Source organism: Neocloeon triangulifer, unplaced genomic scaffold (genome assembly GCF_031216515.1).
Source record: "Neocloeon triangulifer isolate White Clay Creek 2 clone unplaced genomic scaffold, ASM3121651v1 ptg000014l, whole genome shotgun sequence".
In the NCBI taxonomy this organism is placed as follows: Eukaryota; Metazoa; Arthropoda; class Insecta; order Ephemeroptera; family Baetidae; genus Neocloeon; species Neocloeon triangulifer.
In genome coordinates this window covers 6,511,985-6,529,149 of record NW_026775556.1, presented here as the reverse complement: position 1 = coordinate 6,529,149, position 17,165 = coordinate 6,511,985, and the positions used below count along the sequence as shown (strand labels likewise).

The window sequence follows — 17,165 nt, the reverse complement described above, 5'->3', positions numbered from 1 at the left end:
ATGGTGTTTGGGTCAAAATTTTATTGAAAAATAATCAACTGCATATTAATGAAAAACATTAATCTTAATCAATGTACGTCGCAAAATTAACACCACCTTAATTGAAATTGAATTAATGCAGTTTTGGCTTTTAGACTATTTTTTTAAACTAATGTAAAAATTATGATATTCCTGTTCCTCTTGCAGATTTTCGGTTAAGATAATTATTTCAAGAGAATATATAGTTACAAATAAACTTTTACATCTTGTCCCTTCTCTGACCGATAGAATTGTTTTTACAGTTTACAAGGGAACAGATCCGGTACGACCGAAACACCTCGGCTGCCCCATCAACGGTTCAAAATTCGCCAACTACCGCCAAAAAAGTGCTAGTGTCCATCGAAGACATGAAGAGCAAGTCGATCAAGGGCTGGGGCGTGCACTCCGGCCCCTCGGTTGCCGAGAAGACCAAAATGTTCGAGGAGCTGAAGACGAAGGAAAACGCCGCCCCCATCGACCGCTTCATGCCGAACCCTCTGACCAGCGGGGCTCCCCCAACGGTGGGCACCTCCATCCCACGCACCATCTCCTCCTCGTGTTCTATCCCTGGCAACACAACCCTGCCAACGCCTGCGTCCGCCCCTAAAACCCCGTCGCCATCACCCACCACCCCTATGAAGATTGCGCCGAAAACCATCCCCAAAGAACAACCTCGAACTGTAGCACAGTTAAAGAAGGTAGGCCCAAATGTACGTAGAACGCTCATTTCTCATATTATGATTAAATATTTTATTTTAATTTAATATAAAAATAATAAATCTTATTATTCTTATATTATTTACCACATTTAAATGCCAATAATGACGGTATTTAACAATACTAATTTATGTTTTTACTTTATTCCAATTTTTTAAATTTTCATATGGTTTGTTTTAAATCAATTATAAAAAATAATTATAATGTGATTTTTTATTAAATAATTATGCTTCAAAATCACTCTTCTTAATGAACAAAATATATCATCAAAAAATTCAAGAGGCAATCACTTCAAAGTCATTACGTGTTTAGCCAATTAATGTACATTGAATTTTAAATTTCAATACAAGATTCACCTCTGCCTTTATTTGTAATTGGCACTCTTGGGCTCTAATTTTGAAAAAAAAAATACACCCAGTAACCTCTGAAAATCTGAAACCAGCTTAGAAAACCTCTACTAAAAATAGAAAAATAAAGTAACTTTTGTAATTCTGCTTTTTTAAATTGGTTTACAAAAAATGTGTAATAAACAATAATAATTTATTTTTATTTTTATGCAGGCTTTCCAAAATAAGTCTGTGCTCCCCAAGTCCCCTCCCACGTCACAACCGGTGGCCCGCCACACAGTGGTGATGGGCACCACGGCCACCCTCAAAACGAAGGCGCCCGCCGTGCCCGTACGCGCCAAAATCTACTCGTCTTTCAACAAAAAAGCCCCCGCACCGCAACCCCCGACCGGTCCTGCCAAGTCCCTCGAGCTAAAGAGCACGTCGACCACCAAACCGGCCGCCCCAATGCCCCCTGCGGCCTCCAGCCAGGCCAAAGCCGTCCTCAGCAACGCCGCCGTAAGCAGCAAACCAGCGACGACGGCGCTGTCCACCTCGCCACCGGTCGGCATCACCAACCCGCCGGCCACTTCCGCGGCCGCGGCTGCGGCCATCGCGGCGGCCAATCAAATTGGCAGTCCGGACAGCAGCGTCTCTGACAAGGAGGAATGGGGAACGCCAGAGGGTAAGCAAAAAGGTGCATGGATCAATTAACTCTTTTCTCACAATCAGCCAGTAATATAAATTGATTATTATATCATTATTATTTAACTTTATTTTAATTAATAAAATAATTATAGGATTTTATTATTTAAGTAATTTATTTTAAATATTTAGGATATTTCCATTGAAAGTGTTTAGTTTGCTCAATACGTGAAATAAAAATAAGAACTTTAAAAAAATTATATTGTATGATTGATATATATTGTGGTTTGGACTCCCCAATTTTCAACAATGTAAAATTCTCCTTTTCATAACAAATTGGTTGTAAGATTTAAAAAATTCAGCATTTGAATGTAACTTCATATTAGCATTAATTTAAAAACGCAGTTAAATCATGTCATTTACTTTAGAGTTTGGTTAAAATTTAGCCTTTAATTAATTTTCCTCTTTTTTTCTTTTATTTTCTTTAGACAAGAAGAAAGCAGGTAAATCAAGCCTGTCCAAACTCCAGCCAAAATTTTTCGCCCGCTTCTAAACGTGCGATTCCGAATCCAGGCCCCTCTCTACAAAAAACTAAAAATTTAAATAAAAGAGTGTTGAACACCGACGAGACAAAAGGGACTAATTGGTGATATTGTGATTCAGGCGCCGACCCCGAGGACACCGAGGAGGAGTTGAGCTCGAGTCAGGACATTGTTTCGCTGTTCCCTTGCGTGGGCAGCGAGCACCAAGGCGGAGGTCAACGCTCGTGGTCACCGGACGACGACGACCAACTGACCCGATTGCTGGCGGCGCCGCCACGCGTCTACCCGCGGCGCCGACTTGAGCCACTGTATGAGGAGGAGGACGGCGCCGAAACACGGCCCCGACCCCGACTGCTCAGCGACAGCTCCTCCAGTGGCGGCAGCAGCCCGGAGCAAGGCAAGGTAAGCCATCAGCGGGAATATATGTTTTGTATGAATTATATCTTCAGAAAACTAATTTTAATCAAATATTCAAGAAACTCTTTCACCAGAATTTGCTGAAATTCTAATTGAAAATTTAATTGATGAGATTGAATTTTCTTCAAATATATTTAATCTTGAAAATATGGGGTAAATTGAATGAAATGAATTTTTTGCCTTCTTAAATTTTTTTAAAATTTACTTTCTCCTTAACTTTTTTCTGGAGGCACCTCTCACATTTTTCTTATTTTTTTGTCCATGGTAAAGTTTATGAATATTTGGTTGCAATTTGTAAATGAAGATATTACTTGTTGTTAGTTTGAATTAAAAAAATTAGCGCTAGAGAAAGCAGGCTAGAGTCGATTAGTAGGTCAGTCATGCATATAATGCGTTGTGCGCTGTGTTGGTGGGACTTGTAGGCACCGCCCCCGCCCCGGCGTGGATGCCTCGTCAAGCCTGGACAGGGAAGCTGGGCGGACGCGTTTCCTGACACTGGATCGCCGACCCATTCTCCGCAGGTAGGCCACCCGAGCGCCAGGCTTTGGTATTTCCTCTTACTCTCTCTTATCGTCCTCCTTCGCTCGGTTTGTGATTTGCTTTTGCAGTGAAAATGATCCCAATATTCACAATTTAATAAAAAATATACAAAACAAGTTATGAGATTCAGACTTTTAGGAAAAAAGAATTTGAAGTAAAATTTCCCGAATTTGCTTATCAAATTTTTAATTAAAAAATACAAGATAAAAATTTTTCACTTTTAATATTAAAGCAAAGTCTGAATCACTGCTTCGTTAAATATGTCTTTGTTTTATAATTTTCGTCTTCGATATTATATAATATGCTGAAAAAAGTGATACCCATGATCTATTTAAGTAATCCTTGCTCATATAACATTTTATGATTGTGTGCTTTTGAAAATTGGTGCTAACTTTTCTGTGATGATACAAATTAACATCTGGAATCATTTAGTGAAATAAAAGTGCTTTTTGTCTTGAAAAACCAGGTGTTTCGATTTAACAATCAATAACTTGCCCTGCACCGCAAAACGCAACAAAGTAACAAAATCCACAAAATGATTTATGCAACTGGCCGGGCTTGCTAGTGCTGCAGGTTGCATACCTTTGAAGCTCTAAGCAATGTAGAATGTCTACTGAATTTGGAATTTAATTTCACGCTTTATTAACTTTTAGACGTAGAAATTGAACCTAATGCTAAGTGCAAACATTTAATTGGTGATTTAAAAGTAGAAATTTGGTCTGGCCGTTAGAAAGAAAAAAAAAATTTGCCTTAAATTTTTGTTTTCATTAAAGTCAGGCTTTTTATTTAAAAAAAAAAAATCAAGATAAATATTTTCTAAATTTAAATTTGGAACCGACTGACTAGGGGAAACAGCCGCCGAGCGGTTGCGGAGTCGGTACGAACGGGCCAGGAACGAGCGGCTCCTCTGGCTTACTTCGTCGACTGAGACTGGCGAGCAGTCGTCGCAGGGACTTTCCCGGAGTCGAATCCCCTCGTCAAGAAAGGAGTCAGACCTCAAAGCTGTAAATACGCTTTCGCTTTTCCGAGGTATGGAGATTTTTAAACAGTTTCATTTGCAGACTTCGCCCCCTGGGCGGAATCCTCGGGGGCAGTCGTTCTGAAGACAACAAGGCCGGGGGGCTGTTGAGGCTCTTCTCTAACAACAACAACAACAACTCCACGACCACAACAAACACCGCCGCTGGAAATAACAACAACAATAACGGCCCCAACAAGTCCCCCGTTAAGGAGACCGTGCCTCTAGATTATCAGGTGAATTTTTAATTAAGAAATCGCTTACAAAAATACCTCAATGTTTAACAAGCAATATTGTTTGGATTTATTTTAATTTTCTCATTCCATATTCAAACATCTCTAGAAGACCTTTGGGCTAAAAGAAAATTATTCAGGGTGGCTTTAGGGTTAAAAGAAAAGGTAATTTAAATCAAAAGCTGATCAATATTTTTATGTACCATAGAAAGGTTCATAAATCACTTTACAATAGCAGTTGTAGATCGCTAGATTTATTTACAATCAGAATATTTGAGTAGAATTAGCTTAATTTAGGATTCACACAGAATTATATAGCCAAAATCATTTTAGCTTCAGTTAACACCGTTCTTTGGGATCATCAACTTCACATTTTTCTGAAAACGAGCCTTCATTGTAACATTGTAAAAAAAAAAAGATTTTTATTTTGCACAATAATATAATTATTAAAGCAGCTGTTAATTCCAGATTAAAACTCATTCAACATGATATTTCTCCAATAAAATTATTAAATTCCTGCGAGGACGTAAAATAATCACAATTTATTTCTGAAATAGATATTTATCCTTTATTGTCAAATTCACTTTTTTTCACTTTTTTAAATTAATACTTTCAATATTTTAAAATTCAACAGGAGTAGAATCAATTTTATCTCCTCAAATTTTTTAAGTCAAGTCAAAATATTTGACCATTATTGGCTTATTGTTAGTATATTTATTAAAAAGATGTAAATTTTAGGATGTAGTTTAAAGAGCTGACGCGTTTTTATTTTCATTTGCTAAATAAAGCTTTTACTGTTTGAAAACATTTGGGTGGAATTTGAAGAAATTGTGTGATTTCTAGGATGAAAAACTGGACAGGAGATTTTGGAAGCAACTGAAGCGGCGGCGCAGCAGCCTCAACTCGTCTACAGCCTCTCCGATCGCACTGACCGGTTCGATAATCGAACAAGAGACTTAAATTATTAATTATTCTCCAATCACATCTCGTCATCAGAGTGAATCGCACTCGCGCGTCTCTCGCGATTTGGTGCTAAAAGAGACTAATATTAATTCAAAAACGAAGGAGCCTAGCGGAATTGATAACACCATCCATACACACACACACACACACACACACACTCACATTTTTCGTACATTTTTTATGAGAAACACACGCCGCGGTCGGTATACTAAAAAGAGTAGAGAATTTTCTTGCAGCGGATAAATTATATATTTTAGAAGACGCTGCTATAAATAAGATAATAGGATACGTTTTTTTAAAGTTCGCCATCTGCTGAACTTAATGTGAAATTTTTGCCAGTTTTTATGTGTGTTTTCCTGAAACTCTTTGGCATTTGCCGTTTTTAATAGAAAGGAAGAGTGACTGTGACCAATTTTATTTCCCATATGTGTAATCCAAATTGTGCTAGAAATGTTTTATTTGATGTCTACTTAATTAACCTAGTATATATAATTTTTTTGTCAACTTAATGTTAGTAAATAAAATTGAAGCACGGTAACTTTTTTATATAATGATTTGCCCTGACAAAGTAAGGTAATAATCGTTGAATGCTGTGTGAAAATCAATGTTAATAGTGCGGAAATAACTTCTTTTGCAGGAGTTATATTTAATAATTAAAATCAAGAAAAGTTCCGGTCGAAATGTAAAAAAAAAACTCAATCCAAATCCATGTGTGCTAATTAGAGAGCTCAAAGTGCCAAAAGCTTAACTTCCACAATGACATGTTCACTCTCTTGTTAAAATGTGGCTACGTTAAAAAGTGAAACTATGAATCTCACTCATGCAAAATGGGAAGGAAAAAAACAACAATATAAAATAACATAATTATGCCGTTCAATATGACTGGGGCAAAAAGAACGTTTAGGGAATGAATATTTATTTCATATTGTTAAATCGTGTTATGGAGAAAATCGAATTCTGCTTCTTGATAATAAATTTGTTGCAAAATAAAAACAATGCACTTTTACATTCACTATACATTAAATTTGGATAATATCATCCTGAATCAGAGACAACGAAAATTATTAAAATTTTAATAAAGATTGCAAAGATTGACTGAATCAAATAAAACTATTCCAACATTTTTTTATGATTGAATAAAATCTGAAACGGAGTAAATATTAAATAATTCACTTTGCTATAATATTATTTAATTGTTTGCTTATTGCATATCTTTTAATGGTTGAAATTACTTTTTAGTATAGAATAGTTTGAATAAAAAGTTTATAAAAAACTCAACTACGTCCATTAAATTAACTTTGAATAATACATACAGCCAAATTATTACGAGTTAAAAATAATTATTTTACTAAACAAAACACAATAGTATTTTTTATGTTATATAAAATCAGAATAGTACATTATATACATAAAAATAATTTATTATAGTCCCAGCTACATCGGACCAACACTTACTTAAAAAATACCTCCTGGATCGAATCTTCAACTCTCTACTTTTGACGTTATTGGCAAATTCCTAGCCCGACCATGTAGCCACAGAACGAGTACGACGCAATAACCTTCAAGATCGGGCTCGCCGCTAGATGGCACTGACCTTGCCCATCACGTGTTATTATTTTGTTTTTGCCACAGCCGTACAGCCACACGCCACACATCTCGGCTCTCGGCTGTATTGCGAAAGCAAGCGAATATTTCGCGCTGAATGGGCTGAGTCGTGTTATTTGAATGGACGAAAATTGGCGCCTAGAGTGATCGAGGTGCGACCGTGAACTTTGCTTTGCTTACTTCATGATCGATTTTTCTAAACGGGAATCTTCTGCAAATAGGTCAGAGATCTGTCGCAACCATGGACCCGGACGACTACGAGATTGCCAACGCAGCATCGGCGGCCGAAATCGCGTATTTGAAGGAGCTGCAGGAGGACCAGAAGAAGGACGCCGTCGAGACGGCGGGCGGAGCCGCATTGCAGGTGGACACCAACAACTCGTCCATCCTCGACCAGATCATGTCCACGAAGAAAACCATCAACCTTCTGGATAGCTTCATGAAACTGTCCATCGAAGATTTGAAGCAGTGCCAACTACAGCAGGGCGATGCTCAGGGTCCGCACTGGACGCTGATTGTCAACGACGGCCTCTGTCTGCAGCTGAGACTGGTGTGGCTGCAAGGGGACATTGTCTACGACTTTCCCGACTTCTTCATTCTGCGTGACATGACTGAGGCTACCTGCAAAGTTCTCAAAACCCAATCAACCACCATGAGCTCAGACTGGATGGCTACAGGTTTTTATTATTTTTATTTAAAAAAAAATGGACGCTACAAAATTGAGATTTTAAATTTATTGCAAAATTCAAGGTCATTTAAAAAAAAAATAATATTATATAAGATATTTAAACATTATATAACTTTTCAGGCGTGTACTGTTCTGTGATGGGCCAGCTGAGGGAAGCTGGTGACAGCCCTCAGGTGGTGGCCCTGAAGCTGACCGATATGACTGACAACAACAACGAGGTAATCAGGACCATGTGGCCTTTGGAAATCCATCAGCTCAAAAGCATGCTAGCCAAAGATGGCAAAATCGAGTGCGACTCGTCCGAGAGCAGCTCCAGCAGTTGCTCTTGCACCAGTTCTTGCTCATGCAGCGACTCTGAATCTCAAAACGAATAGCATTATATGTTACAAAATATGTTCTCTTGATGCAATTTATGACCTTTCGTGAACTCATATGACTGCGGGTCTAAAAATGATGGTTGATGTTTTAAAATTTATGAGATAATTGGGGCATAACTAATATTTGGAAACGATTTAGATGTTCGGTAAATTATTCCGTAATTTTGTGAATGTTTTTGCCAGGGGCTTGATGCAGCAATGAATCAAGTTTCCATTGTTTGTGGACCAATCAGAAATGGTGCCATCAAACTGACACAACTTCTCTGCTTAGCTAACAACAATGTAAACAAAATTTCATTGTTGCATTGAGCGCCCGTTGGTTTTTGCTGATTGTGAATTCTGCACTGGAGTCATCACGTGTTATTAAGTTTTATTTATGAATTAGTTGTAAGTTGCCAAAGCAGTGGCGCGAAATGTCCTATTTTTGCATTATTGCAAATTATATTTGGTATCTCAGGTTTCCGATACGATTGCATTTGAATGGCTTGCCAGTTGACCGGGTAGCAGACTGAATTGACATGTTACCATTTTAAAACTGTTAACGATAGCATTAGTCTATATTATCTCTCTATTTTTGGGAAACAATAGACACAAAACACCTACGGATAACTTTCAAAAAGTATAAAAAAACCACTGTTTCATGTTGTGCACTCTTCAATTCCACACAAAAGTTGATGTTCTCTATTTCTGAAATAAAGATGCAATCTACTTCAAAACCAGACGTTTTTCAATAAAAAATTCACCTTTTCATTCTGGAATACAATTATAGATTTTTATTAAGAATAACAGAGTTTATCCACAGAATAATGACAAAATGCTTAATAGGCTCGCAATTTGTTGCAGGCGAAAAATAATATTGAAAGCAATGGAATGTTTCTTTTTAAGTACTTTCTTAATAACACGACATAACAAAACAATATTCCAGTATCAATATATTTATAATAATTACTGCGAATATTCTCTTTCTTTGATAATAACCATAATCATCAATGATAATAATGCTATTTTTATGACACAAAATATCTCCATGCTCTTTGAACAAATGATACAAATAGGGTATCCTTCCAAACCTTGATATAAAAAAACAACGGAAGAAATGAAGGGTAAAAATACATTATAACACAAAGATAGAGAGAGAGATAGTCTAGCGCATTGAAAATACTGTCCACTTCACTGCTGCACTACAGCTAATTTAGGCACAGGTACTTGTCACTAAGCAATTATTACAGAAGTGCACAGAGGCAATTTTCAACTCAAGCGCCAGAGTCCGTAACTATTTTTAACACAAAACTAACTCATTCACCGCGCCTGTTAAATAATAAAATATTTATATATCATAAATCTTACAAGTAGAACCTGCTCCGGAAGTTTTGCTTCTTAAAAGTACGAGTGATGTTGGTGTGAGTGCAAAATATCAGCGTGATTATTTTTCGTGCACAGTTATGTAATATGATTAAAAAGGCATGTTGTAAAAAGCAGGTTGAGAATATCAAATTCAGGCATTGGTTATCACCACAGGAGTTGCCAATAAGTATATATGAAAGTGAGCTGGCCTTACAAACTGAGCGACTTCCAAGCAGAATTGTCAAAGAACATTCCTGCACAGAGTCTGTGGAATTTTATCAGCTGCGGATGTATAATCAGTTAAAAAAGAGGACGGCACATGGTAAGCAAGGTGCAATAGTAACCATACTATAAACAAAATGAACAGGCACTATGTACATACAAGCTAATTATTGCACAAGTAGCTCATCTACAAAAAATAGCCAGCCTGCGGATAACTTTCTGGAACCGCGGTCAACATGATAAAATAGCTTGTCTTTCTTATTAATAAGTCACACTAAGAGGACGTTACTTCGTAAGGCAACAAGGTTTCAGGTCGTTCTAGCAGACGGGCAGGAATGGGTCTGTCTCAGGGCACATTCAGGCGAGCCCCTCGCATCAGCGGAATCAACAATGAGGGCGAACCAGCCTGCCGGAGGAACGGGTGGTTTAGAAGTTCCTCAGCAGTGGCTCTTTGGGCTGGGTCTCGTACTAACATCCTGTCCAAAAAGTTCAATAGCCTCGGAGACACCTGATAAAAACAAACAATTAAATAAATACTCTGCCATTTTTTTACATCTAAAATCAAACCTTATGGGTGTTTTTCAGTTTAGGCGGTGGCATGTCTCTGATCCTTCGCATCGCTTGTAAAGGAGGTTCGTTGAAGAAGGGTGGTTCGCCATCCACCATTTCTATCACCATTATTCCGAGCGACCAGATGTCCACTTCTGGTCCATACGGCAAACGAGAAATCACCTCTGGAGACATCCAATAAGGGGTGCCCACCAAAGATTTTCTTTTTGGCAACTCTTGAGACACCTGGGCGCAGAAGCCAAAGTCCGATAATTTGACCTAGCAGAAGGACCAAAATAATGGTAAAAACGTTTTTCTTAATTTTTCTGAGCTAACCCTTCCGTCAGCAGTGAGAAGTATTGAGTCTGACTTGATGTCCCTGTGGATTACCCCTTGCGAGTGCAAGTAGGCCAGGGCTCGGAGGCACTGCTGACAAACAGTGGCGATTTGCGCCTCGTCCATTCGCGCATGGGTCACAATGTCCGTCAAAGCACCTCCCTCAAGATACTCCATCACCACCCAGAGTTCGTCCTGGACCAGGAAGCTGTCGAACATTTCTACGATGTGAGAATGATGATAGTCCCTCATGATCACCACCTAAGAATTCGTTTTGAAATTTTATCTAAATTTAAAAATTAAATTCGGCAAACCTCGTTGAAAAGCAGTTCTCGCCTCTGTTGTCTTTTGAGGTCCATTTTCTTGACTGCCACTTGTCTACCGGTTGTTCGATCGAGAGCTATGCAAACAATGCCTGTTGATCCCTCACCTATTTTCATGAAGGAATCAAGATTCTGTCTTGGATCACCTGGACTGACCACCATTTGAAGAGCTGCTCTGAACTGCAGAGAGAAATCGGAATAAAAATCTAATGTATTTGTCTTACACTCCTATTGTTCGCAATTATGAAAAAAAAAAATTGTTTTACTAATTTGTGTAAGTAATGTGATTTATATTCATAATATTGAATTTATGGATGATGCATTTGGGCAGAGAATTTGGCTTGGTGAACCATTAATAACCATGATTTGAAACTATAAGGGAAAATTTTTCAAAACTTTTAAAACTTACTTGTTCATGAGTTAATCTTTGTTGCTCGTAGTGTTGTTTGGAGCCAGGTGGGGGTGTGGGAGCTCCTTTGCTTGAGCCAGCACCTGAGTGCATTGAGCTGACAGAGCCCTGAGGAGGTGAAGGTCGTAGATTTTGATTTTGATCTGGCATTGAACCCATGGACGGACTTGCCTGTAAACAATAACAAGAAATAGTTATGTTTCTGCTAATCCTTGACACTCAGCAAACAGTTTTATCGCAAAACAAACAAAATTTTCACTTGGAATTTCAACGTACCCTGATCATTGGATGGTCTCTCATAGCAGGGTGTTGCTGTTGCATTTGCTGAGACTTTTGCGGAGGGGGAGGAGGTTGGTGGTGGTTGTTGTTGGCCATCTGGTTTTGGGGGTAGGGGAACTGCTGCTGGTGAGGCATTTGGGGGTGGAAGGGTTGCTGCTGATTCATATTTTGCATCTGAGGGTGCTGGTTGAAGTTTGGCCTTGGAGATGGCGAATGCGCCGGCTGCTGCTGATAAGGGGGTTGATGGTTCATTCCAGGACCAGGGTAGGGCTCTTTGTGGGGGTGGGGGAAGGCTTTCATTGGCTGCGGGGGGTACGAGTCCCTGTGCTGGGGCGCATTCCTTGGCACAACGCCAAATCCATTGCCTTTCATCGGCACCTGAGAATTTGAACTCATTAGTATTCAGGGAGCAACTATGGGACGGCGATTATAAAAATGCACTTCTCCACTTGATTATTGATGAGTTTAAAAGTGGAGCCTCCAAATTTAAACGGTCAGAGAGATGCTACATTAAAATTTAATTTAAATTTTTTTATTAATTAAAAAAATTTCTATTCTAAAATTTATTTAACCATGAATTTGGTTAAGAAATAAACATCGAATCAGACCTGAGGTGGAGGTGTATTCAAGTGATTGACTGGACCATTCTGCTGGTGCATGTAGCTGTCGGGTGTTGTGTGGCCACTGCCATTCTGACCCATATGTCCGCCGTATTTTGGCGCCTGCTTTATATTGGCCGATTAAAAACCAGTTTCAAATAAATTAAGAAGATAAATTTACCACTGGCGGAGGTGTTTTGCCAAAGGGTGGCTGCTGTTGTGAATTTGGAGAAAGTTGGGGCACAGGATAAGAAGTGTTCTGGTCCATCCTATAGAGATCATTTCTAGGCGGCATGTTTGCCGGTAAACTTGGAGTGATGTTTCTGGACGGTGGTCCCGAGGCCAAAACCTCGCCTTCGGGCACTGACGGAGGCACGTTGGGCCGGACAGATGCTGCCAGGTGACGCATTCTCGTTGGACTGGAGGAACGGAGGGAATTCGAACGGGCTACATTTGACATTCTAGGGATACCGCCGTTTTCTCGGCCAGGCCGACCGCCCTCGGTTGGCCCTCGAACAATCGTCTGAGTGGAAATAAAAATATAAGTCAGGGTTTAATTTGAAGCAAGAGACCTTTTGCATACCTTTAGATCGAGGATGTCTGTAGGGGTTATTTCTGAGGGGTCCACCATTGGAAGGGGTCTGTTTGTACTCCTGAGGATTTGGTTGTTGCCGATGATGCCGGCCCATTGCAGCGGGAGGCCGACGTACCTGCCCTCCTTGCGATCGTAGCCCGTGTGCACCCTGTGCTGAAAGTTGGTCGGCGGCGAAATCAGCGGTTTCTTCTTTTTCTTGGTGAACATCCTGCCGAGCTGGGGAGCAGAAATAATGCGAGAAAATGAGACGCCGCTGGCACAAACGACAGGCGCGTTGCTATGGCGAAGTTTCGTGGGCCACTTTCGGCCGCTATATTTATTTAATTTGTATGAAAGGCATGCACACACAAGGGAGTGACGCCCATTTCGAAATCTCTGGCACAATTTGTAAACAAGCCGACTGCCGCCTTCCAACCGGCCGCGAGTGCCGATTTTCCGGCGGCGTCGCCTCAAAAACGTCGCAACAGGTAAATTCTTACCTAAATGATTGAACAAAACCGACGGAAAATTAGGAAAACGTCCACGCAGACGTTTGCAATCAGACCCAACAAACATTCATGTCTGCCATGATGGATTTTTTGCCGTCGCAAAGCAATTATGGATGTGGCCATCTGTTGACAGGAATGTTACCTGCGAGGTGCGTCAATGATCTCTCTACCTGGTGCTACCAACTTGACGCGTGACAACGAGCAAAGTAGCTCAACATAGGAAAAATTATGAAATATTTATTATATAATTAATAAGTACACGGATGCCAAATTTAAAAAAATATAATTTTAACTAAAAAATTTTAATCAATACATTCACATTTTATTAAAATTTTATTTAATATATTTTTTAAATAGTTTTAATCATTTGTATGCAATAATTTAATAGTTTTTTTTATTTATTAATAAGGCAAATTTAATTTTCAAAATTGAAAACCAAAATTAGGTTGCCTGGGGGTATTTATAAAAGAGGATAAAATATAAATACTATTGCTAGTTATTGATTGGTAAAAGAAAAATTTAAATATGCCCTGGATAATCATTTTGGTACTGAGTAATATCCATTTTCAAAATGGAAAAATTTATTTTTAAATTAGATTCCCCATGGAAAAAAGTAATAAATTTGTGAACACATTCACATGCGTGCAACAGGCTTCAGTCCGAGGATGTGGAAGCATTTGGCCATGATCGATGCTGTAGCTTCACAAAGCAGCAGTCGGCCCATGTTGACTTTCACAATTTCTCCTAAAAAGTTACACACAAATTAAAATCTTTTAATATAGATGTTTACTTTTCTAGAGTATATACCAGCAGAATTTTTCTCTACACAATAGCAGCTGTCATAGAACTCGCTGAAAGATGTGCTGACCTCGTAGACAAACTCGCAAAGTTGGTGCAACAACAGGTCCTTGGTAATCTTGATCAACACCTCAGGGAACCTGAGGAGAACTTTGGCCAGATTCCACTCTTTCTCGTGGTCCAGCGAGATGGGAGTATTCTTCGCAGCCTCTCGTAACTGCTCAGGGCTGACATTTGCATTCCTGGCGATGGAGCAAATTCGAGTGTAGGCGTAGAGAAGGTAGACAGCTGTGTTACCTTTATCCTCCAACATCTAAACCATTTAAAAATTAAAAAAAAAAATTACCTACATATGAAAGTGCAATCGTACCTTATCAAAGGAAAAGACATATTCATGATTTCTGTTGTGCGAAAGATCTGAGTACTTGATGCAGCCGTAAGCCACAGACTCTTGAGCAGCCTTAAGTTCTTCTTCATTCAAAACTTTGTCACGCTCTTTCTCAATTAACTTTTCCTTGGCCCTTTTCAAACCTAATTTAAATATTCAATGCAATCAAACTGTTTTAATTATTTCCAAGAATTATTCACCTTCGTCAAGCAAGTCAATTAGACGGACGGTGTCACCAGATCGAGTCTTGAATTTCTTTTTATCCTCTCCCAAAACAACACCAAAGCCAATGAAGTCGAGCCTTGTTTTCTTAGAGTCAATGTATCCACAACGCTCAGCGCAGGCCCATATGGTCTCAATGTGAGTAGACTGGAAAGAATTTATTAAAATATAAAACATTTTTAAAAGTTTAAAAATATCGTACTTGTCCAGCGTCCACAACATAGATGAGCCAGTCACCCTTTTCTTCGTGTACTCTGTACTTTACACAGGCCATGTCTGAAGTATCATAGGTAAATCCACCGTCAGATTTGATAATGGTCAAAGGAACTTTGAAGTTTTCAGCCCACATGATGTGACGACCCTCGTCCTCCTCCAAATAGCCTAGATTTTGGGTTATCATCAATAATCAAATTTCAAATCTTCAAAACCTAAACCTACCTCCTTTTTTCAAATGCTCAACAACTTCAATCATTCTTTCATGATAGAACGACTCTCCAAATTCTTTCAGAGTGATGTCCAGTCTGTCATAAATAATCTGGAAGGCTGTAAATTCATGTAAGAAATAAAATAATTTCCCCACACTTCATGACAAACCTTTCCTGGATACATCACAAATCAGTTGCCACGCTTTGATGTAGTCGGGTTCTTTAGCCTGCAACTTCACCACACATGCGTAGGCCCTTTTTTTAAATGCCTCATCTGAGTCAAATCTGATTTTGGCTTCCTGTATTAACACATTTTTAGATAAGAATTTGGCGTAGTGCAAAAACTTGCCTTGTAAAATGCTTGGAGATCAGCGATTGGCGGCGAAACTGTTCTGAAGTCAGGGAACTTGTCCTCCAAGTGGGCAATTAGCATTCCAAATTGAGTTCCCCAATCGCCGACGTGGTTGACTCGAACAACGTCGTGGCCGAGATATTCAAGCAATCGGCAGATACTCTCACCAATAATGGTGGACCTAAGTCATATAATTAAATTCACCTCTAATCAGCCAAAAAATAAACAAACCTCAAGTGCCCCACGTGCATTTCCTTAGCAATGTTGGGAGACGAAAAGTCGCACACAACCCTGAGCCTTTTTTCACATTGCGGTGGTTGGACCCCTTTGATGAGGATGTCCTTCAAGGCCTTGTGTCCAAACTCCTTCTTCAGAGTGATGTTGATGAAGCCGGCACCGGCAATCTCTAACTTGGCGATGAGTTCATTTGCAGGGACATTGTCAACAATCTTCTTGGCAATATCTCTCGGAACGGCTTTCAAACCTTGAGCTTTGAGTGCCTGAATATTTTTACAGTAATTTAAAAACAAAAAATCTTAACAAAATAGTTACCTGTGCCATGGACATAGCTGAGTTGCACTGGTAATCTCCGAATCTGCTGTTACTTGACGGCATAATGACCACTGGCCCTTCCGGCAAGTCAGGGTAAGCAGTTTGAATGGCCTCGGCAAAAATGCCGTTCATAAGTTCCTGGACGCTGACCATCCCGGAGCCTTCCACTTTCTTTACCTTGGACAGTTTGGAGGATTTCACTGCACCTGAAGATGCTTCCTTCTCAATTGCCTGTGAAAGAATTGATAAAGAAATTTTCAAGCTAAATATATATATGACGTAAGAATCTGCAAAATCATAAAAAAATTCAGCGTTACAATTGCATCATTCCATTCTAGCTGATAAGATTTTAATGTGTATGATGTAATAATAAAAAAGTATAAAATTTATGCTACTAATTTAATTTAATTTGCATCGATTTAGGCAACTTAAAAAAATAAAATAATACCTTTTTCAGGATGCTCAGTCTGTGCTTTAATTTCGTATTCTCTAATTGCAGTGCAGACAGTTCAGGAGAACCCTCTGAACTTTCAGATGCATTATTTCCTCCATTCACCAAAGCAACCAAGCCGTCGATCTCGCGCTCAAGTTCCTTGACTTTTAACTCCTGCAAGAAAATTTGACGGATTGCATAACGTTTTTCCCGAATCTCCGATTAAATAGTAATTGAGGATTATAAGAAAAATACTAAGATTTCATTTAAAAATGGGCAAAATTGCATGGATGAAATAAGATCAGGACTCACCGCTTCTTGAGCTCGTTTCTGATATTTTTGCACAACATCATCCATACTTCACACTAAATTAGATTGAAAATTCAAAAAGAAAGGCAAATTTTGGCGTCGATTGTTGAAGAAAACAGTGCTGAAAATCTTAGGCGTTTTCCCGTCAATTTTTCGTAAGCCGAGCCGAGCCGAAATGAAAACAACACGTGTGTCGTGTGCTGTTGCTGTCGATTCATGTCGATTGTTGTCAGTGCTACCAACCAAATTGAAAATTTCGCGTGTAAAAAGGCGGCGGCCGCCAAGTTAAAAATTTCTCCATTGGAATGGAACGTGGCACACCTATATAGTCAAGCTGACCGCAAGAATTTCGGTGAGCCAATTTTTAATTGAAAAGCATAAATTCAAATGTGACACTTTTTCAATTTCTTCAGCCTGGCGATTTTTATAGTTTATCATGGGTTCACATTTAAA

The 17,165-nt window shown here is 39.1% G+C and overlaps 4 protein-coding genes across 14 annotated transcripts in view; 2 read left to right on the top strand and 2 right to left on the bottom strand.

The window, feature by feature from the left end:
- LOC132202026 (uncharacterized) overlaps window positions 1-6,406 on the top strand; it is a 50,095-nt gene extending 43,689 nt beyond the window's left edge. For 3 of the 9 annotated variants that reach the window (XM_059628659.1, XM_059628658.1, XM_059628650.1), the window contains 8 exons: window positions 282-728; window positions 1,296-1,758; window positions 2,195-2,209; window positions 2,370-2,650; window positions 3,088-3,186; window positions 4,052-4,209; window positions 4,267-4,459; window positions 5,300-6,406. In XM_059628659.1, coding sequence (XP_059484642.1) covers window positions 282-728; window positions 1,296-1,758; window positions 2,195-2,209; window positions 2,370-2,650; window positions 3,088-3,186; window positions 4,052-4,209; window positions 4,267-4,459; window positions 5,300-5,416 — 1,773 coding nt within the window. In that variant the 3' untranslated portion in view covers window positions 5,417-6,406. Of the gene's footprint in view, window positions 1-281; window positions 729-1,295; window positions 1,759-2,194; window positions 2,210-2,369; window positions 2,651-3,087; window positions 3,187-4,051; window positions 4,210-4,266; window positions 4,460-4,565; window positions 4,622-5,299 lie in introns of all 9 variants that reach the window. The other 6 variants (XM_059628655.1, XM_059628651.1, XM_059628652.1 and 3 more) reach the window with 6 other exon arrangements.
- Window positions 6,407-7,046: 640 nt separating this feature from the next.
- Window positions 7,047-8,823, top strand: LOC132202029 (uncharacterized). Of its 2 annotated transcripts, XM_059628662.1 has the most exons (3): window positions 7,047-7,176; window positions 7,246-7,701; window positions 7,833-8,823. In XM_059628662.1, exons 2-3 carry the CDS (start codon window positions 7,266-7,268, stop codon window positions 8,084-8,086), a joined length of 690 nt encoding a protein of 229 aa, XP_059484645.1. In that variant the 5' UTR covers window positions 7,047-7,176; window positions 7,246-7,265; the 3' UTR covers window positions 8,087-8,823. The 2 variants fall into 2 exon arrangements, with proteins under 2 accessions (XP_059484645.1, XP_059484646.1); XM_059628663.1 differs by lacking the exon at window positions 7,047-7,176 and having other exon boundaries at window positions 7,183-7,701.
- LOC132202028 (serine/threonine-protein kinase PAK mbt) lies at window positions 8,823-13,383 on the bottom strand. 2 transcript variants are annotated; one of them, XM_059628660.1, is made up of 10 exons: window positions 13,225-13,383; window positions 12,734-12,961; window positions 12,332-12,673; window positions 12,160-12,276; window positions 11,549-11,929; window positions 11,273-11,443; window positions 10,855-11,043; window positions 10,541-10,801; window positions 10,223-10,483; window positions 8,823-10,163 (listed from the first exon to the last, which is right to left on the bottom strand). In XM_059628660.1, exons 2-10 carry the CDS (start codon window positions 12,950-12,952, stop codon window positions 10,002-10,004), a joined length of 2,103 nt encoding a protein of 700 aa, XP_059484643.1. In that variant the 5' UTR covers window positions 12,953-12,961; window positions 13,225-13,383; the 3' UTR covers window positions 8,823-10,001. The 2 variants fall into 2 exon arrangements, with proteins under 2 accessions (XP_059484643.1, XP_059484644.1); XM_059628661.1 differs by having other exon boundaries at window positions 12,160-12,273.
- A 385-nt stretch (window positions 13,384-13,768) lies between these two features.
- On the bottom strand, window positions 13,769-16,932 carry LOC132200472 (arginine--tRNA ligase, cytoplasmic). The gene is made up of 12 exons (XM_059625956.1): window positions 16,716-16,932; window positions 16,419-16,577; window positions 15,971-16,201; window positions 15,650-15,918; window positions 15,412-15,599; window positions 15,236-15,361; window positions 15,080-15,184; window positions 14,844-15,022; window positions 14,620-14,788; window positions 14,402-14,562; window positions 14,041-14,344; window positions 13,769-13,977 (listed from the first exon to the last, which is right to left on the bottom strand). The coding sequence occupies exons 1-12, from the start codon at window positions 16,758-16,760 to the stop codon at window positions 13,868-13,870; spliced, it is 2,046 nt and encodes a 681-aa protein (XP_059481939.1). The 5' UTR covers window positions 16,761-16,932; the 3' UTR covers window positions 13,769-13,867.
- Window positions 16,933-17,165: the final 233 nt, after the last annotated feature.